The 13,922-nt window shown below is 58.8% G+C and overlaps 1 protein-coding gene across 17 annotated transcripts in view; it reads left to right on the top strand.

The window, feature by feature from the left end:
* Positions 1-13,922, top strand: part of ADCK5 (aarF domain containing kinase 5) — an 18,814-nt gene continuing 4,892 nt past the window's right edge. For 5 of the 17 annotated variants that reach the window (XM_030876128.2, XM_030876130.3, XM_030876120.3 and 2 more), the window contains exons 1-3: positions 2,450-2,522; positions 10,345-10,451; positions 10,936-11,085. In XM_030876128.2, the coding sequence (XP_030731988.1) occupies positions 2,511-2,522; positions 10,345-10,451; positions 10,936-11,085 (269 nt within the window). In that variant the 5' untranslated portion in view covers positions 2,450-2,510. The other 12 variants (XM_070044021.1, XM_060287639.1, XM_060287632.2 and 9 more) reach the window with 11 other exon arrangements.

Genomic DNA, 13,922 nt, shown 5'->3' on the forward strand with positions numbered 1-13,922 from the left:
GAGGATCTGTTCCAGGCTCCCGTCCAGCTTCTGGTGGTGCCAGCCATCCTCAGTGTCCCTTGGCTTGTGGCCACATCCACAATCTTTGCCTCTGTCTTCACATGGACTTTTCCTCTGTGTCTCAGATCTCCTTCTCCCTTCTCATGTAAGTACACCAGTCATTGGATTTAGAGCCCATCCTCATTCAGGATGATCTCAACTAGGGAGCCTTAACTTAATTACATCTGTAACAACCCTATTTCCAAAGAAAGTCACATCACAGATTCCAGAGGTTAGAACTTGGACAAACCTTTTGGGGGAACGTTGTTCCCATCATGTCTGTGTGTCATGCTTCTGAATATACACCTGCACTCTTTTTCTTTAAGGGCAGCTTGAAGATTCAAGGCCCTGGAAACACAGGGTGCTGGGAGATTGTGCAGATATGCTTGGGGGTGGGGGATCCACTGGAGGAGACTGTGTCTGGGGTGTGAGTGGAACGGGAGTGGTGGTCACTGCGGGAAGGTTGCCTTGGTGCCCCTGGGGCCCAGCAGTCCCAGTCTGAGGGAACTGACCCCATACAGCACCGCCAGGGGTGGGGTACCCCTGATTCAGTCCAGGGGCTTGTGTCCTGCCATGCAGAGGGAGGACCTGCAGCCCTCAGCCCTGGTGGGAGCCCAAGCTAGTACCAGGGTCCTCTGATGTGGAAATAGGTCAGAGTTCATTCCTTTGTTCATCTGGGGGCTGGGAAACAGCTATAAACCCTCCTCCCACCCCCATTCCCAGCCCAGGGCAGTTGATGGCCCAGGCTTCCAGTGCCATCTGTACCTGAGTACCCGGTCAGCTCATCCTGCTACCTTGCACCTTGCTTTTGTCCCTTCTCAATGGTGGCATTCCTGTGTCAGCTACACCTACCCTATCTCCTGGAACTGGTTCATTAAATGTTATGGGGTTAGGTGGGGAGGTCCAATGTGTACAACTGGAAACTTTCCGGAAAGCCTGGCCCTGGGAGGGGCTCCAGATCCACTCTGTCAGGCCCTGGCCTGGACACTAGGACACAGCAGTGGAGATGAGAGGCCACATTCTTGTCCTCCTGGCAAGGCAGGCAAAAAATCAGTGCCTGAATACAGCCATCTGTACTCAGCCAGGGTAGGGAGCCCAGCATTTGTTACACTGGGGACAATGGGAACGAGGTGATTCAGGACATTGAGGTACATCGTAGCAGAAGGGAAGGAAGGAGGCACAGGCCTGCCTGGGCCCAGGGATACCCAAACGAGCAGGCACCATTGGGAGGAGGAGCCATGTGAGGGGGGAGGGGTCATGTGGGAGGGGAGGGGCCACGTGGGAGAGGGAGGGGCCACGTGGGAGGAGAAGGGACTGACAGGAGAACTGCCAGGTGGGACCAGACTTCAAGGAGAAAGCTTCCTGAGGCATCAGTGTGAAGGTGGGGTCCTAGTACGTGTGGGGTAGGGGACACGAGGCCCAGGGCATCCACTGCAGAATGGCCAGGCCACAGGAGCACTCGGGACAAACCCCTGTCCCCGACCCTGAGGGCGTGAGCTTCGCAGAGGTTAGCACATGGCTGGCTGGTGGATCTGCCCTTGAAGAAGTTATGCGGAGTGGGACCAGGGGCTGGTGGAACCTCGGAAAGGGGGCCGCGACGGCCAGAGGAGAGAACCTGAGGGAGTGGGTGCTACCTGTCAGGGTGACAGGGAAGCAGGCGAGGGGAGGGGAGAGAAGGTTTGGCGTCAGCTGGGAGGGCCATTGAGCAGAGAGGACGGGCCCTGCCCTCCCAGAGGGCGGCAGGAGAGGAGGGGCGGGAGAGGCTGGCAGGCCAGTGACGGAGGCAGAAGCTTTCTCCGCGGGCCTTGCCTCCCCTGTGCGCACTGTTCACGGCGTGGTTACTGAGTGTCCACCTCCCCGGTCGCCCACCCGCACACAGCAGGTGCTCGCATCAGTGGCGTAGATCCAGGTGAACAGCAGGCATTGCATGGATAGGGAGCTCTATTAGCTTGTGACTTATGACCTCATTTTGCAGCGAGGAAAATGAGGCTTGAGCAGTTAGAGAGATTCACCCTAATCCGTGGCACGGAAGTGCTGGGCCGGACTGGCCGCCCCTCCCCCTCCCCAGGTCCAGCTCCAGCCCTCGGCGCTGACCTCCTAGTGGGGTCCCTTCTCTCTCTCAGCTTCCGCCCGTTCTGTGAGCTCCTGGGCAACAGGTGAGCTGACCTCCCCGAGCCTCACTTCTATCGGGGGTGGGAAAAGACACCAGCGGCAGGAACCGATGGCGTGCCGGCCGGAGGGACTCGCCGCGGTCCTCAGCCTTCACGAGGGCCGGTCCTTGCCCTAAAGCTAGGTCGCCGGGGGCCGCCAGGGGCTGCTGCTCGGCCGCGGCCGCGGGCCCGCTCGGGGCATAGCCTCCAGTTCCCGCCCACTGGGGCGGTGCGCGCGTGCGCACTGCGCCCCGCCCGCAGGGACTGCTGGGCCGGCGACGCGAGCGTGCGGCCGGCGGGAGCGGAGCTGCGGCCCCGAAGATGTGGAGACCTGTGAGCCCCCCGCGCGCCCGCGCCCCTCCCGCGGCCCGGCCGGGACCCGCAGGGCCCCGAGACCCTGCCCCCAGAGGTCCTCTCGCCCGACAGGGACCCTCAGGGCTCTAGGAGGAGCCCGTCACAGCCCTCAGAAGTCCTGTCCTTCGGGCCCCCGCTTCAGCCCCCAGGCCCTGTGGGGAGATGCCGGGAGCCACTTAGGGGCCCACTGGAGAGGCTGCCTTCCCGACGCACCCCACAGCCCCCCTTCTCAGAAGCACGTTCTCCCTGGTGGAGCCTTGTCTCAGAGGCGGCCTCTCCAACCGCGCGAGGGATGACCCTCTAGTCCCCTCACGGGCTCCCCTCCCCAGGGAGACACTGCCCAGCGCCTGACCCCTCCTCCCGCCCCGTGTCTCCCTTGGACCCGTCGCTGCTGCAGACTCTGCCAGAATCCCAGACCGGATGCCCCGTCTGTCTTTCTGCCTGCTCCCTTGGGCACCCTCTTCGCCTGGTCACCAACCCCCACGCCCTGGGTCATCCTGGGCTGACAGCTGCCCCCCTGCTTCTGGGGAGACAGAGGACTTTGGGGGCTGGGAGGGGCGCAGAGCCACCCCTCCTCCCACGCTGTCTCCGAAAGCCCCTCTCAGGCCTTCCTAGGCTTCTGCCTGGCCCTGGGCTGCCCTCCTAGCTCAAGCTTCTTTTGATCCCGAACGTGGCAGCTGACTTTCCAGTTTTGTTCCTGGTCGGGCCTCCCCGTTTTATCGCGTTTCTGCAGTTTGGATTAGCACCTTTCAAACCGGGTGTCATAGTCATTGACCCAGATCTTAGCCACTCCCTCCCCAGGAGTCTAGCCCTTTTTTCCTGTGGTTGGTTTAGAGCTGAAGAGACTGAGGGGGGCCCATCAGCGTTTCAGATTGGAATTTTCTGTAGACCTTGTCTTTTTCTAATAAGCCTAGCCTTGTGGGTTTAGGTATTAATACAAGTAAACGCCCACTACCTCTTGTGGCTTGCAGTGAACAGCTCCGTTACATAAGGGTGCTTTATGGGCTGAGACGGTGAAGCAGTCTGAGAGTAAGTCTGAGAGTCAGGCAGAGAAACACTGAGTTGGTCTTTTATAGTTTATTTATCTTTTTATAGTTTATAAAGCTGCTTCACACAGTTCACTCAGTCCTCCAGGCGGCTTTAGCCCCTGATGAGGAGATGCCCATGACCAGTAAGTGGAGCGGGGCCCAGTAGCCTTCTGAGTCCTGACTGGTGTTGAGAAGGTCACAGACCCTTGGAAAAGGAAAGGACAGGGCATTCATGGTCATCTCCACACCTCTTCTGGGCCCAGATTCCAGTCTCTCTTCCTAACCATGAGAACGTTTCTGCGCTTTGGCTTCCTCTGCTGGTGTGGGCGCAGGGCTGTTGACCTCACCATTAAACTGCCCAGGTTCTTGTCACCTCTTTGTAGTTTCTCTGTTTCAGGCCTCATGGGACTCAGCAGCTGCTTCTTACCGCTGGGGGCTGGTTTATCCTGCAGTGACCTTTCGTCTTCCTTCTAATCTGCTGTGTCTAATCAATGGTGTGTTAGAAAAGCAGACAGCTCAGCTTGTGCCTAAAACACGAGTGCTGTGTTAAAGTACACACAGGGTTTGTGAGGGTTGTAGTAGCTGTCCGTGTTACCACTCAAGCTCTTTCTGCTACTTTGTAGATGGTTAGCTGAGTTCCAGATGGGCACTCCGTTTCTGCTGACCGACTGTTCAGGCACTCTTGAAAGCGCTAGAGGCTGGGGTAGAGGAGGCCCATCTCATCTTGTCCCAGCTGGGAGGCTTTTGGAGTGAGAGGGGTGCTGGGACAACCCCTATAAGCCAGGACCGCCCCAGGATAGCCGCGTGCGTGGCCACCCTGGTGAGAAGGCACGGTGTGCGGGGTGTGCCTGGGGACGCACAGCCCTCTCTATACATGTTTCCTGCCACGCTCTGGTGCCTGAGCTCTGGGTATGGTTGGGTTACGTGTGATGTGGTGGAAACTGTGCCGGACTGGTTCTTGGAAGGTCTGGCTGCGGGCTCTGCCCCACATTTATAGCTACGTGACCTCGTTGGGCTCCAGGGATGTCTCCCCTGTGATGGGGACATTTGGGGAGTCGCTGGGCACCCCGGCTGGAATGAGCCGGGCACACTGGGGGCCCTGTGGGCACTCTGGCGTCGTCAGCAGGAGGCCTCATCCTTGGAGGCCGGCCCAGGGCCAGGCTGCGGTCGGGGCTGGGGCTGTCTCTCGCCTGACCGTGGCCTTCGCCCTGTTGCTCAGTGACATCCTCGCTTGGGCCACGTGGGGTTCTGGCTCATTCACCGTTTATCTTAGTTCGGCGAGCATTCGTGGAGTTCCTGCTTTATCTTAGAAAGCACAGGGCTAGTCGAAGTACAGAGATGATTGACTGGTGGGCCCTCCTCAGGCTGGTGGGGAGAAAGACCGCGAACTACCAGGCACAGTCCTGTGTGATAAGGACAGTGGGAGAGGGATGGGGGGGGATGGTAACCGTGGTGAATCAGGGTGGGGGAAGGGCCTTCTAGGCAGAAGGGCAGCCTGGGGAGCAGGCCTGGCCAGGCTCTGCGCGGCTCTCCAAGGTCTGCCAGAGGGATGTTTATCCCGGGAGAGTGAGTGAGGAGTCAGTGCTGGGAGTGATGAGCTGCAGCCAGAGCTCCTGCTGCAGTGGTAGCTTCTCAGAAGACAACAGAAAACTGTTACGGGGACTGTGGTCAGGGGCGGTTACTTTTCTGGCCGTGCCCCCTCTGCGTCGGCCGTGTGTTCGGAGGCTGTGGACTCTGGTCCTCAGCTTCGCTACCAGAGCCCTGCTGGTGGAGGATAGTGGTTAGGAGGCTGCGGGCGCAGCGGGGGCCTCGTGCCTTAGATGATTCAGGTTCAGCATCCGCCTGTAAAAGAACTGTAGGTTTTAACATGGTCGTGATGTGTCAACTTATTTGTCAGTTAGGTGACTTGACTTTTCCTCACCAGACCCTTCCTACTAATGGCTCAGGGGGACAGTGTGCTCCGCCCTGTGGCTGTCAGGACCTGCCACCTGGGGAAGGAAAGGGTGACGACTGGGGCAGCGGTTTGACTTGGGCTCCACCCCCAGATTCACCAGGCACTTCAGCTGTGGGCCACGTGAGGAAATACGTGGGAAAGTCCCACCGTCAGAAATGCCCACCTTTTGTTGAACACCTGTCAGGTGTCAGACCTGGAGCGAGGTACTGTATTTCTACCATGTTTCACCTTCCCAGCCTGGCAAGGTGTCAGCGGGGAGTCGCCCCCAGGCAGAGGGTAAAGGTACAGAGGCTTGCGGGCTGGGCCTGTGTTGCTGCAGCGCAGCGCTCGGCCCTCGTGGGCTCTGCCCGACTCCACGGCACCCCGTCAGCACGAGGGTGCTGAGTTCTGTGCCTTTCCACTGGGGTCACCAGAAAACCGGCTGGGCTGCACACACTTCTCCTCTGGGGTGTCCTCACCGTGTGCCCCTCAGGGTCTCCCTGATGGACTCTGGTCTTTCCCCAGGTGGCAGGGCTTGGAGGGTGAGCCCTCTCTCAGGGGCGCCCTCCTCGCGCGCAGTCTTCCGCTGCTTCTAAGTCAGACATACGCAGAGCACGTGTGCGGGGCCTCTGGGGGAGGAGGTGTGATGCTGGGTCCAGCCGTGGTCTTGGAGCAGCTGTGCCCGGGCTCTGGGAGTGACAGCCCCTGCCAGCCCTCACCTCAGCGTTGGCGCCCGCAGCCTCTTGACTCTGCCCCTCCAGGTGGTTGGCACGTTGGCTAGAATAACTCGTGGACCTGTCCTTTCTTTCCTTCTGAACGTAATCATTATCAATCAGCTTCGGCCATTTTCCTTCTCTGTCTCAGCGTGCAGTCCCCATGGGGCTTTGCAGCGAGGCCCACTCTGCTGCCCGTCCACTCCAGTAGCTGAGCATTTCCTCACATCTGTATATAATCTACTCCAGGCTTTTCCTAAGTTGGTCCCTGACTCATGATGGTTTGACTTACGATTTTTCAACTTTATGATGCTGCGAAAGTCATACACATTCAGTAGAAACCATGCTTCGAATTTTGAATTTTGATCTTTTCCTGGGCCAGCGATGCAGGGTGGATACTCTCTCCTGATGCTGGGCAGTGGCAGCCGCAGCTCCCCAGCAGCCCCGAGGTCACGAGGGTGCACAGCGGTGCCCTGACAGCCGTTCTATATTCACTTGCAATCAATTACATGAGATAGTCCACATTTTAGTATAAAACAGGCTTTGTGCTAGATGGTTTCGCCCACTTGTAGGCTAACGTGAGTGTTGTGAGCACGTTTCAGGAAGGCCAGTCTCAGCTCTGACGTTCGTTAGGTTCCGTGTATTAAATGCATTTTCGACTTACGATGTTCGCAGCTTACAGTGGGTCTGACCCTAACCCTAACCCCATCGTAAGTCGAGGAGGATCTGTAGTCTCTCTTCTGGGCTAAACAAACCCTTTTTTCCTTCTGAAAAAGCAGGGGGCAGCTGACGATCTTTCAATATAAATAGTTGGACTTCCCTGGTGGCGCAGTGAATAAAACTCCGCGCTCCGAATGCAGGGGGCCTGGGTTCGATCCCTGGTCAGGGGACTAGATCCCATATGCATGCCACAACTAAGGAGCCCTGGAGCTGCAACTAAGGAACCGACCTTCCGCAACTAAGACCTGGTGCAACCAAATAAATAAATACAATATAAATAGTTTAGTTCAACCCAGCAAATACGTCCTTCTTGTTAGGTGGGGTGGTCTGCAGAGCAAGGGGGGCAGGGTTGTTGGGAGGAGGGTTAGGGCATTGGGGACCAGCGGGCAGCTTAGTGCAGTGAGGAGGGCCTAGCGGCAGGTAGCTTCAGCGTGTGCCTCCGCCTGCCCTGCACGCTGGGCTGGACATTGCTCGAGGGCTTTGCAGATGTCAGCTCACTCACCCTCACTTCAGCAGTACAGCAGTCCCCACCTTACAGACAGGGAAACTGAGGCACAGAGGGAAGGCACTTACCCACGCTGCATGACTGGTAAGTGCTGGAGCCCAGATTCCAGCTCCAGCCCCAGAAGTCTGGCTCCAGGTTCTACTTGAGTCTCTGGGATGGGGCCTTCCAGTGTCTGGTGTTGAGTGGTGTCCCTGGCCTCTACCCCCTACATGCCAGGAGCACCCCTCCCCCAAGCTGTGACAACTAGGAGTGTCTCCAGACAGTGCCAGGTCTGCCTGTCCTGTACCAGCTACCTCGCCTTCCACATGCCGCCTTCCTGATAGGACTCTGAGAGTATAGCAGATGCATTGCACCTTTGATCATGAAAACATTTACACATAGGGACAAGCTGACAGCGTGGTCCCAGAGAGTTAATTATCCAGATACCACCACCTAGATCTACCCATTATTAACATCTTGCCCTAGTGGGTCTATTTCTATATGAAAGTATATATTTTGTTGTTGTTGGATCATTTGAAAGTAAGTCACAGACATTTTGACACATAATCTCTAAACACTTCAGTGTGCATCCCCTAAGCAAGGGTATTATGTAGCCGCAGTAACCGTCATGCCTAAACATCGTAATTTTTGTGCTCCCTGGTGTCTGGGGTCCCTCAAATGTTTCATAGGTGCTTTCTTTAAGACTGAGGTTTAGTCAGGGTTCATGCTTTGCACTTGGTGCAAAGTCATCCCACGTTTTTTCTCGTGACTTTTTTTTTTAACTTGTAAGGAAAAATTGCAGATATTTACAGAAGTAGAGAAACTGATAAATGCGGGTGCCGGGCACCAGTGGTTCTCAATGTGTGGATGCTAATGGCTTTCTGGTGAGGCCGGGCTGCTGTTTAGAGACACCCCAGGCTCGGGAATTCTCGGGGTCACTGATAAGGACGAGGAGCCCCAGGGCTGGCAGCTGCTGGCTGTTGTCATTTCTGATTCCGTGGGCTTGTGACCTCGCTGAGAAGACCAGAATCGCAGCAGAACGCTCGCTGGCCAGAGGAGCAGGCAGCTGGTGTGCGGGGCGTCCCGGCCTCGGCCGTCTTGCCTGGTTCCTCACGCTGGCCCTGAACCTACCCCACCCTGCACCCCCGCCCCCAGGCCACAGCTCCGCCTCGGGCTCCAGCCCTCTCCCAGGCTGACCACTCCAGCGTACGCCCCCTCCCTGCATGAAAACCCTGGGACACCCCTGCACCCACCCCCCGGCCCCCCGCTACAGCTCACTTTACTGCCCACCCTTTTCTGTCTGGGCGCCCCTCCCCACCTCTGACCACACATGTTCTCCAGTCACCAGCCGCACGGGCCTGTCTCCTCCCCAGCAACGCCCCCCAGTGTCCGGGTGGAAGACCCACTTGCTGCCAGGCCGCAGGGTCCCTGACGCCCCCTCGCCTGGTGCTGCCCCTGCGTGCGGCGCGTGGGCCCCACCGCTAGGGTCTGGCCTGGGACACAGCCAGGGCTGTGGGCTCAGAGAGTGGGGGAAGGCGGGCCTGCCGGAGACGGGGCCAGAGCCAGAGGAGGGCAGCAGGGATGCGGGCAGGAGCGTTCTGCCTGCACGTGGCCCCTCACGGGCAGGGTGTGTTTGGTGGGTGTGTGGGGTACAGGGAGGGGTCTGGACACCTCGCAGAGAGCAGGCAGCGCCGGGCAGCCAGGCAGGGCTGCCTGAGGGGGAGGCCCGGTGTGGAGCGCCCCCCACGCCTGCTGGTGCCACAAACCCTTGTCATCTGTGGGGTGGGAGGTGACTGGGGTCCCAGCCTGCAGCCGCTGTGTGTGCCATGCCCCAGGCCAGGTCAGGTCGTGTGGGCCAGGTAGGGGGGCAGCGGGGTGGACGGCAGGCTGGGCCGCCCTCTGGCACGGAAGGCCTGGGGCTCTGCATGCCCGAGTCCACTCGCCACTGCCTCTCTTGCCTTTGCGGGGCTTTCCTTGAGGATCTGCCCTTGCTGTGTGGCCTTATGGGGTGGAACTTCCTGTCCTGTCTCCTCTTGGGACGGCAGGTCATGGACCTTTTCCTTTGACTTTTGTGTTGTTCTGCATCCTCGAAATCGCCTTCAGGGCTGTGTGCTTTGGCCAGAAAGTGATTGGAAAGTCAGTTCCCTATTTGGCCCATAATAATAATACTAATGTTCATGATAATAGTGTTAACGTCTGTGTTGTGGGCTATGACTTACTTTGCACAATCTTTTTTTTCCCTAAAAACTGAGAATTTAGAGTTGGGGAGTCTGTGGTTGAGGAACTCTTTAAGGTCTTATTCAAATGGGATTGGGAGACCAAGGCTGCCAGTGAGGGTCGAGGAGCCGTGATGTTTCTTCCGTGGCCCCTGAGACAGCGCAGCATGTTGGCCTGTCTCCCTGGCACTTGGCTTCTCTACCTGTCCCTCCCTCCTCCGGGCAGAAGCTTTCCGGGTCTGGCCGCTGGGGGCTCAGCAAGCACAGGTTCCTTGTGCCCTCGTTGGCTTTCGGAGCAGGCGCCACCCCGAGGCCCTCTGCCTCCTTTCTGATCGTGTGGTGAAGCATTCTCGACCCTTCCTTGGGAGGCCGCTGGTCTCCGCAGCAGGAAATAGGAAACGAGGGCTCTCGGGGCCCAGCAGAGTGTTAGGGGCAGGGACCGAGGGGCGTTTCCAGTGGCCTGTGGAGGGGCTTCCGAGGAGGACGCCCCATGCGCAGATGCACGTAGCCTTCCCTTCCCTGAGAGCCTTGCTCTTAACCCGGCGGAGCCTCTGCCTCCCCGCGCCAGACACGCGAGGGCCCAGGAAGCACCAGTGCTCTTCAGTGACGTGTCTGGGGCGGGGGGGGGGGGGGGTTGGTCCCTGCCTGTGTAAGGCCGGGGGGGCATGTTCCCGCCGCCAACCCTGTGCCCTCTGCTCACTTCGCAGTCCCAGCTCTGCCACTTCCACTCGGCCCTGCTGCAGGGCAGGCTGAAGCCCTGGCCATCCCCCACTGCCTTCTTCAGGAGAAACCTCGGGGCACCGCCTGCAAGGTGGTGAGTTGGCCACGGGCACCCTCCAGGGCCTGTGCCCCTCATCAGGAGGGGCGACCTCCGTTGGGGGGCCGTGCCTTCTCTACGCCACCCGCAAGACGGGACGCACCTGCTCCCACGTGCGGTGCGCTGGCCGCCCCACCGCCAGGGTCCTGGCCTGGGCCTCGGCCAGAGCTGTGGGCTCAGAGAGTGGGGGAGGGCGGGCCAGAGCGAGAGCGGGAGCAAGGGGTTGGAGGGCCGAGTGGGCAGCGGGCAGGATGGAGCCCGCTTGGAGCCCTGGGGTCTGGGGGGCTGTGGGGCTCAGGCGAGGTGACTCGGACCCGGAGGTCAGAGAGCACTGCGGTGACCACACAGGCGTCCGGAGTCGGTGCTGCCTGCCGAGGTCCTGGTGAGGCTGCAGCGGCTGTGGGCTGGGCCCGGAGAGCCAAGGCCGGAGGGGCCGGGGCAGACGGGAAGTAACGCAGGCCGTGCGCCTGTCGTCTTCCAGGCCCTCGAGACCGCAGCCCCTGTGGAAGAAGGCACTCTCCGCCACGGTGCTGGGGGTGCCCCTGCTCCTCGGGGCGAGGTACCTCATGGCTGAGCCACAGGAGAGGAGGCGGATGCGGCTCATGGTGGACGGCATTGGGCGCTTCAGCAGGTAGGGGGCCAGCAAGGTGGCGGCTTCTCCCCACTGCGTCCCGTCCACAGGCGTGCGGGGCCTTGTGCGGGGGTTGGGAGGGGCAGCAGGGTTTTGCTGGGAACTCTGAAGCTGCCTTCCAGGGATCTCTTGTGCTGCCCGGTGGGGCAGCCGAGCGCTGCGGGGCCCACACTATCCACGCTGGGCACGGCCTCCGCAGCCTCATCTCCCTTCGGGCTGCCCACCACTCCCAAGGAGAGTTGGCATATCCAGACGGAGAGTTTGGGGCTCACAGGGGGGGCTCACAGGGGAGGACTGCCTCTCGCCTCCACTCCCGGTGTCCTGGACTAGTGACGGGCCTTGTTGGTCATTGGCGTCCAGGGCGCCTTAAGCAGAAGGGTTTCTCATACTCCTGTGTCTCCCGGGGCAGGATTCTGGGGGTGCGGGGCGGTCTTCCCATTGGAGCAGCTTGGGCAGGCATTCCTGCTCCAGTCAGATCCAGGAATTCCTACAGCCACAGGGTCTTGAGAGCTAGTTCTTGGCATTGAGTGAAACTTCAGCTTACCCAAACCCATGGTTGGACTGGGGGTGCACGATTGCCTGGGGAGGGGGCTCACATGAGACCTTGGTCGAGGAGGCCGCTGCAAGTGTCCTGCTCTGCCGGCTCTGAGCTCCTGCTGCCCTTTGGGAGCCTGGGTCGGTTTCCCAGGGCAGGCTCAGGATGCCAAGGACTTGGGGCACTTGGCCGGAGCTTTGCTGAAATTTAAGCCAGTGGCAGCCATAGGTGGGCAGATGGCCAAACGCTTTACCTCATTCCATCTTCGGGATGAAACAAGGCCTTCTGTCCTCAGCTCGCTGGCAGCGGCTGCACCCGCGCCGTCTTCCAGGGCGGTTGTTTGATGGGTTTGCCTGGAGTTCCCAGTGGCCCTCCTGGGCAGGTTCTAGGCAGTGGCCTCTGTGTCCTGCAGGGTTTCCCAGTCTCCACAGCCTAGAGATTGATGAGGGCAGAGCCTGGGGTTGGCTCTCCTGTGGCTTTCCACCATGAGGGACCGCACAGGACCGGTGGGGACTGTCCCCAAGCAGCCTGGTTCTGAAGATCACACTGAGCAGGTCTGGGCCATCTCACCTTCTGCTGCTGCGTATGCACTGCTGTTTCCCAGCATTAGATACCCCATGGCAGACTCGGTATACCCCTGCCTTCTCCACTTCCCTCCTGAAAAGGGTATTTTTACAGCTTGCTTTCAGAGGCTGAGCTAGAGCTATTTTCCCAACAATCTGTGCGGTCTCGTCAGCTCTCAGCCCTAACAGTTGCCAGGACAGGCAGGCCTGATGGAGCACCCCTGGCTGGGCGCAGGGTGACCTCGGGGCCCACAGCGCGTCCTGGGTAACAGGGCAACGTACGTGCAGGAGCCCAAGGAAGGAGCGTGGGTGGTGAGTAATTCAGGACCAGCTCGCCCAAGGGCAGCGGGGCTGATCCTGTTGTGGGAGGGGAGACCAGAGTGCGCCACACACGCCCAGGCTCACTCACAGGGGCTGGGGTGGCGGAGGGTGGCATCGGGGTCCATTTCTGCCCCCACCCCTTACTTAATTTTAACTTTTAAAAATCCTGTGGGCTTCTTTTTGACACAATTTCAAATGTCCAAAGAAGTTGGACTGATAACATAAAAGAACTTTTTTCTTTTTGAAACATTGACAAATAAGTTGTCAACATGCCCCATTACCCCTGAAACCTTGAGTTATTTCCTAAACAAGGACATTCTCCTCCACAGCCACAATCGGGAAGCTGACACATTGTGACCCTCTAACCCTCAGACCCTGTGTTACCAGGTGCCCCAGTAACCACCTTTTCAGCCCCAGGACCCCACCTGGGCCCATGTCAGTCTCCAGTCTGGAAGAGTCCTAATTGTCTCCTCAGCTCTCATGGCTAAACTCGAGGTCAGGGCATGGCCCCCCAGACCCCCACTTGCCCAGGGCGTCTGACACCAGCTGCAGGTTCCAGCGTCCCCATGGGTTCCCTCACCTCAAACCACTGGCTACAAATTGGGGGGGTCCCCACAGACTCCCTCAGTTTTGATAGTTCCCTAGGACAACTCAGGAGATACTGTACTTATGATTATGGTGTTATCTTAGCAGAAAGATAAAGTTGGAATCAGCAAAAGGAAGAGATGCCCAGGGTGAGGTGAGGTCTGGGAGGGTCCTAGCCTCAGAACTTCATGTCCTCTGACACATCCCCCGCCTCTCATCCCCCTCTGACAGTACACGTGGGTCACCCCCAAGCTTTGGTGTCCAGAGTTTCATCTCATAGCCCTGATTGATTGAAGACCCTGAACTCTAATCCCGTGGTTGTCCTTTCTGGCTGGCAGAGCCCCTCCCTGGTGTGAACCGTCAAGGCTGTTATGCGGCTCCGATGCTGCCGTCACTCAGGAAATCTCATGGGTTTAGAGGCACCTCCCAGGAGCTGGGTAACGTTAATTCTTCGTCACATGATGACCTTGACATGTTTGTGGGCAGATAGGCCATAATATTGTACAACAGGGGTCAGCAGACTCTGGCCCTGTGCCAAATACAAGGGTCAGAGGTGCTGCCTGTTCTATAAATAGAGCTCCTTGGAGCGGCAGCCACGCCCCCCTCACCCTCCTGAGGCTGCCCCTAGGACCCAAAGTATTTATTGTCTAACGTTTTCAAGAAAAATTTTGCCGAGCCCTGATGTGGGTTTGTCTGATGTTTACTCCCAGTTTGTCCCATTGTTTCGCTCTTTGCTTCCCTTGTCCTTTGATGTGGGTGCCTGTGCCCCTTGCCCCTCCGTCGCTAGTTTAACGTCCCCAGTACTTCTCGGGTGAGCTCATTCCTACCTCTCA

Source organism: Globicephala melas, chromosome 17, assembly GCF_963455315.2.
Source record: "Globicephala melas chromosome 17, mGloMel1.2, whole genome shotgun sequence".
NCBI lineage: Eukaryota > Metazoa > Chordata > Mammalia > Artiodactyla > Delphinidae > Globicephala > Globicephala melas.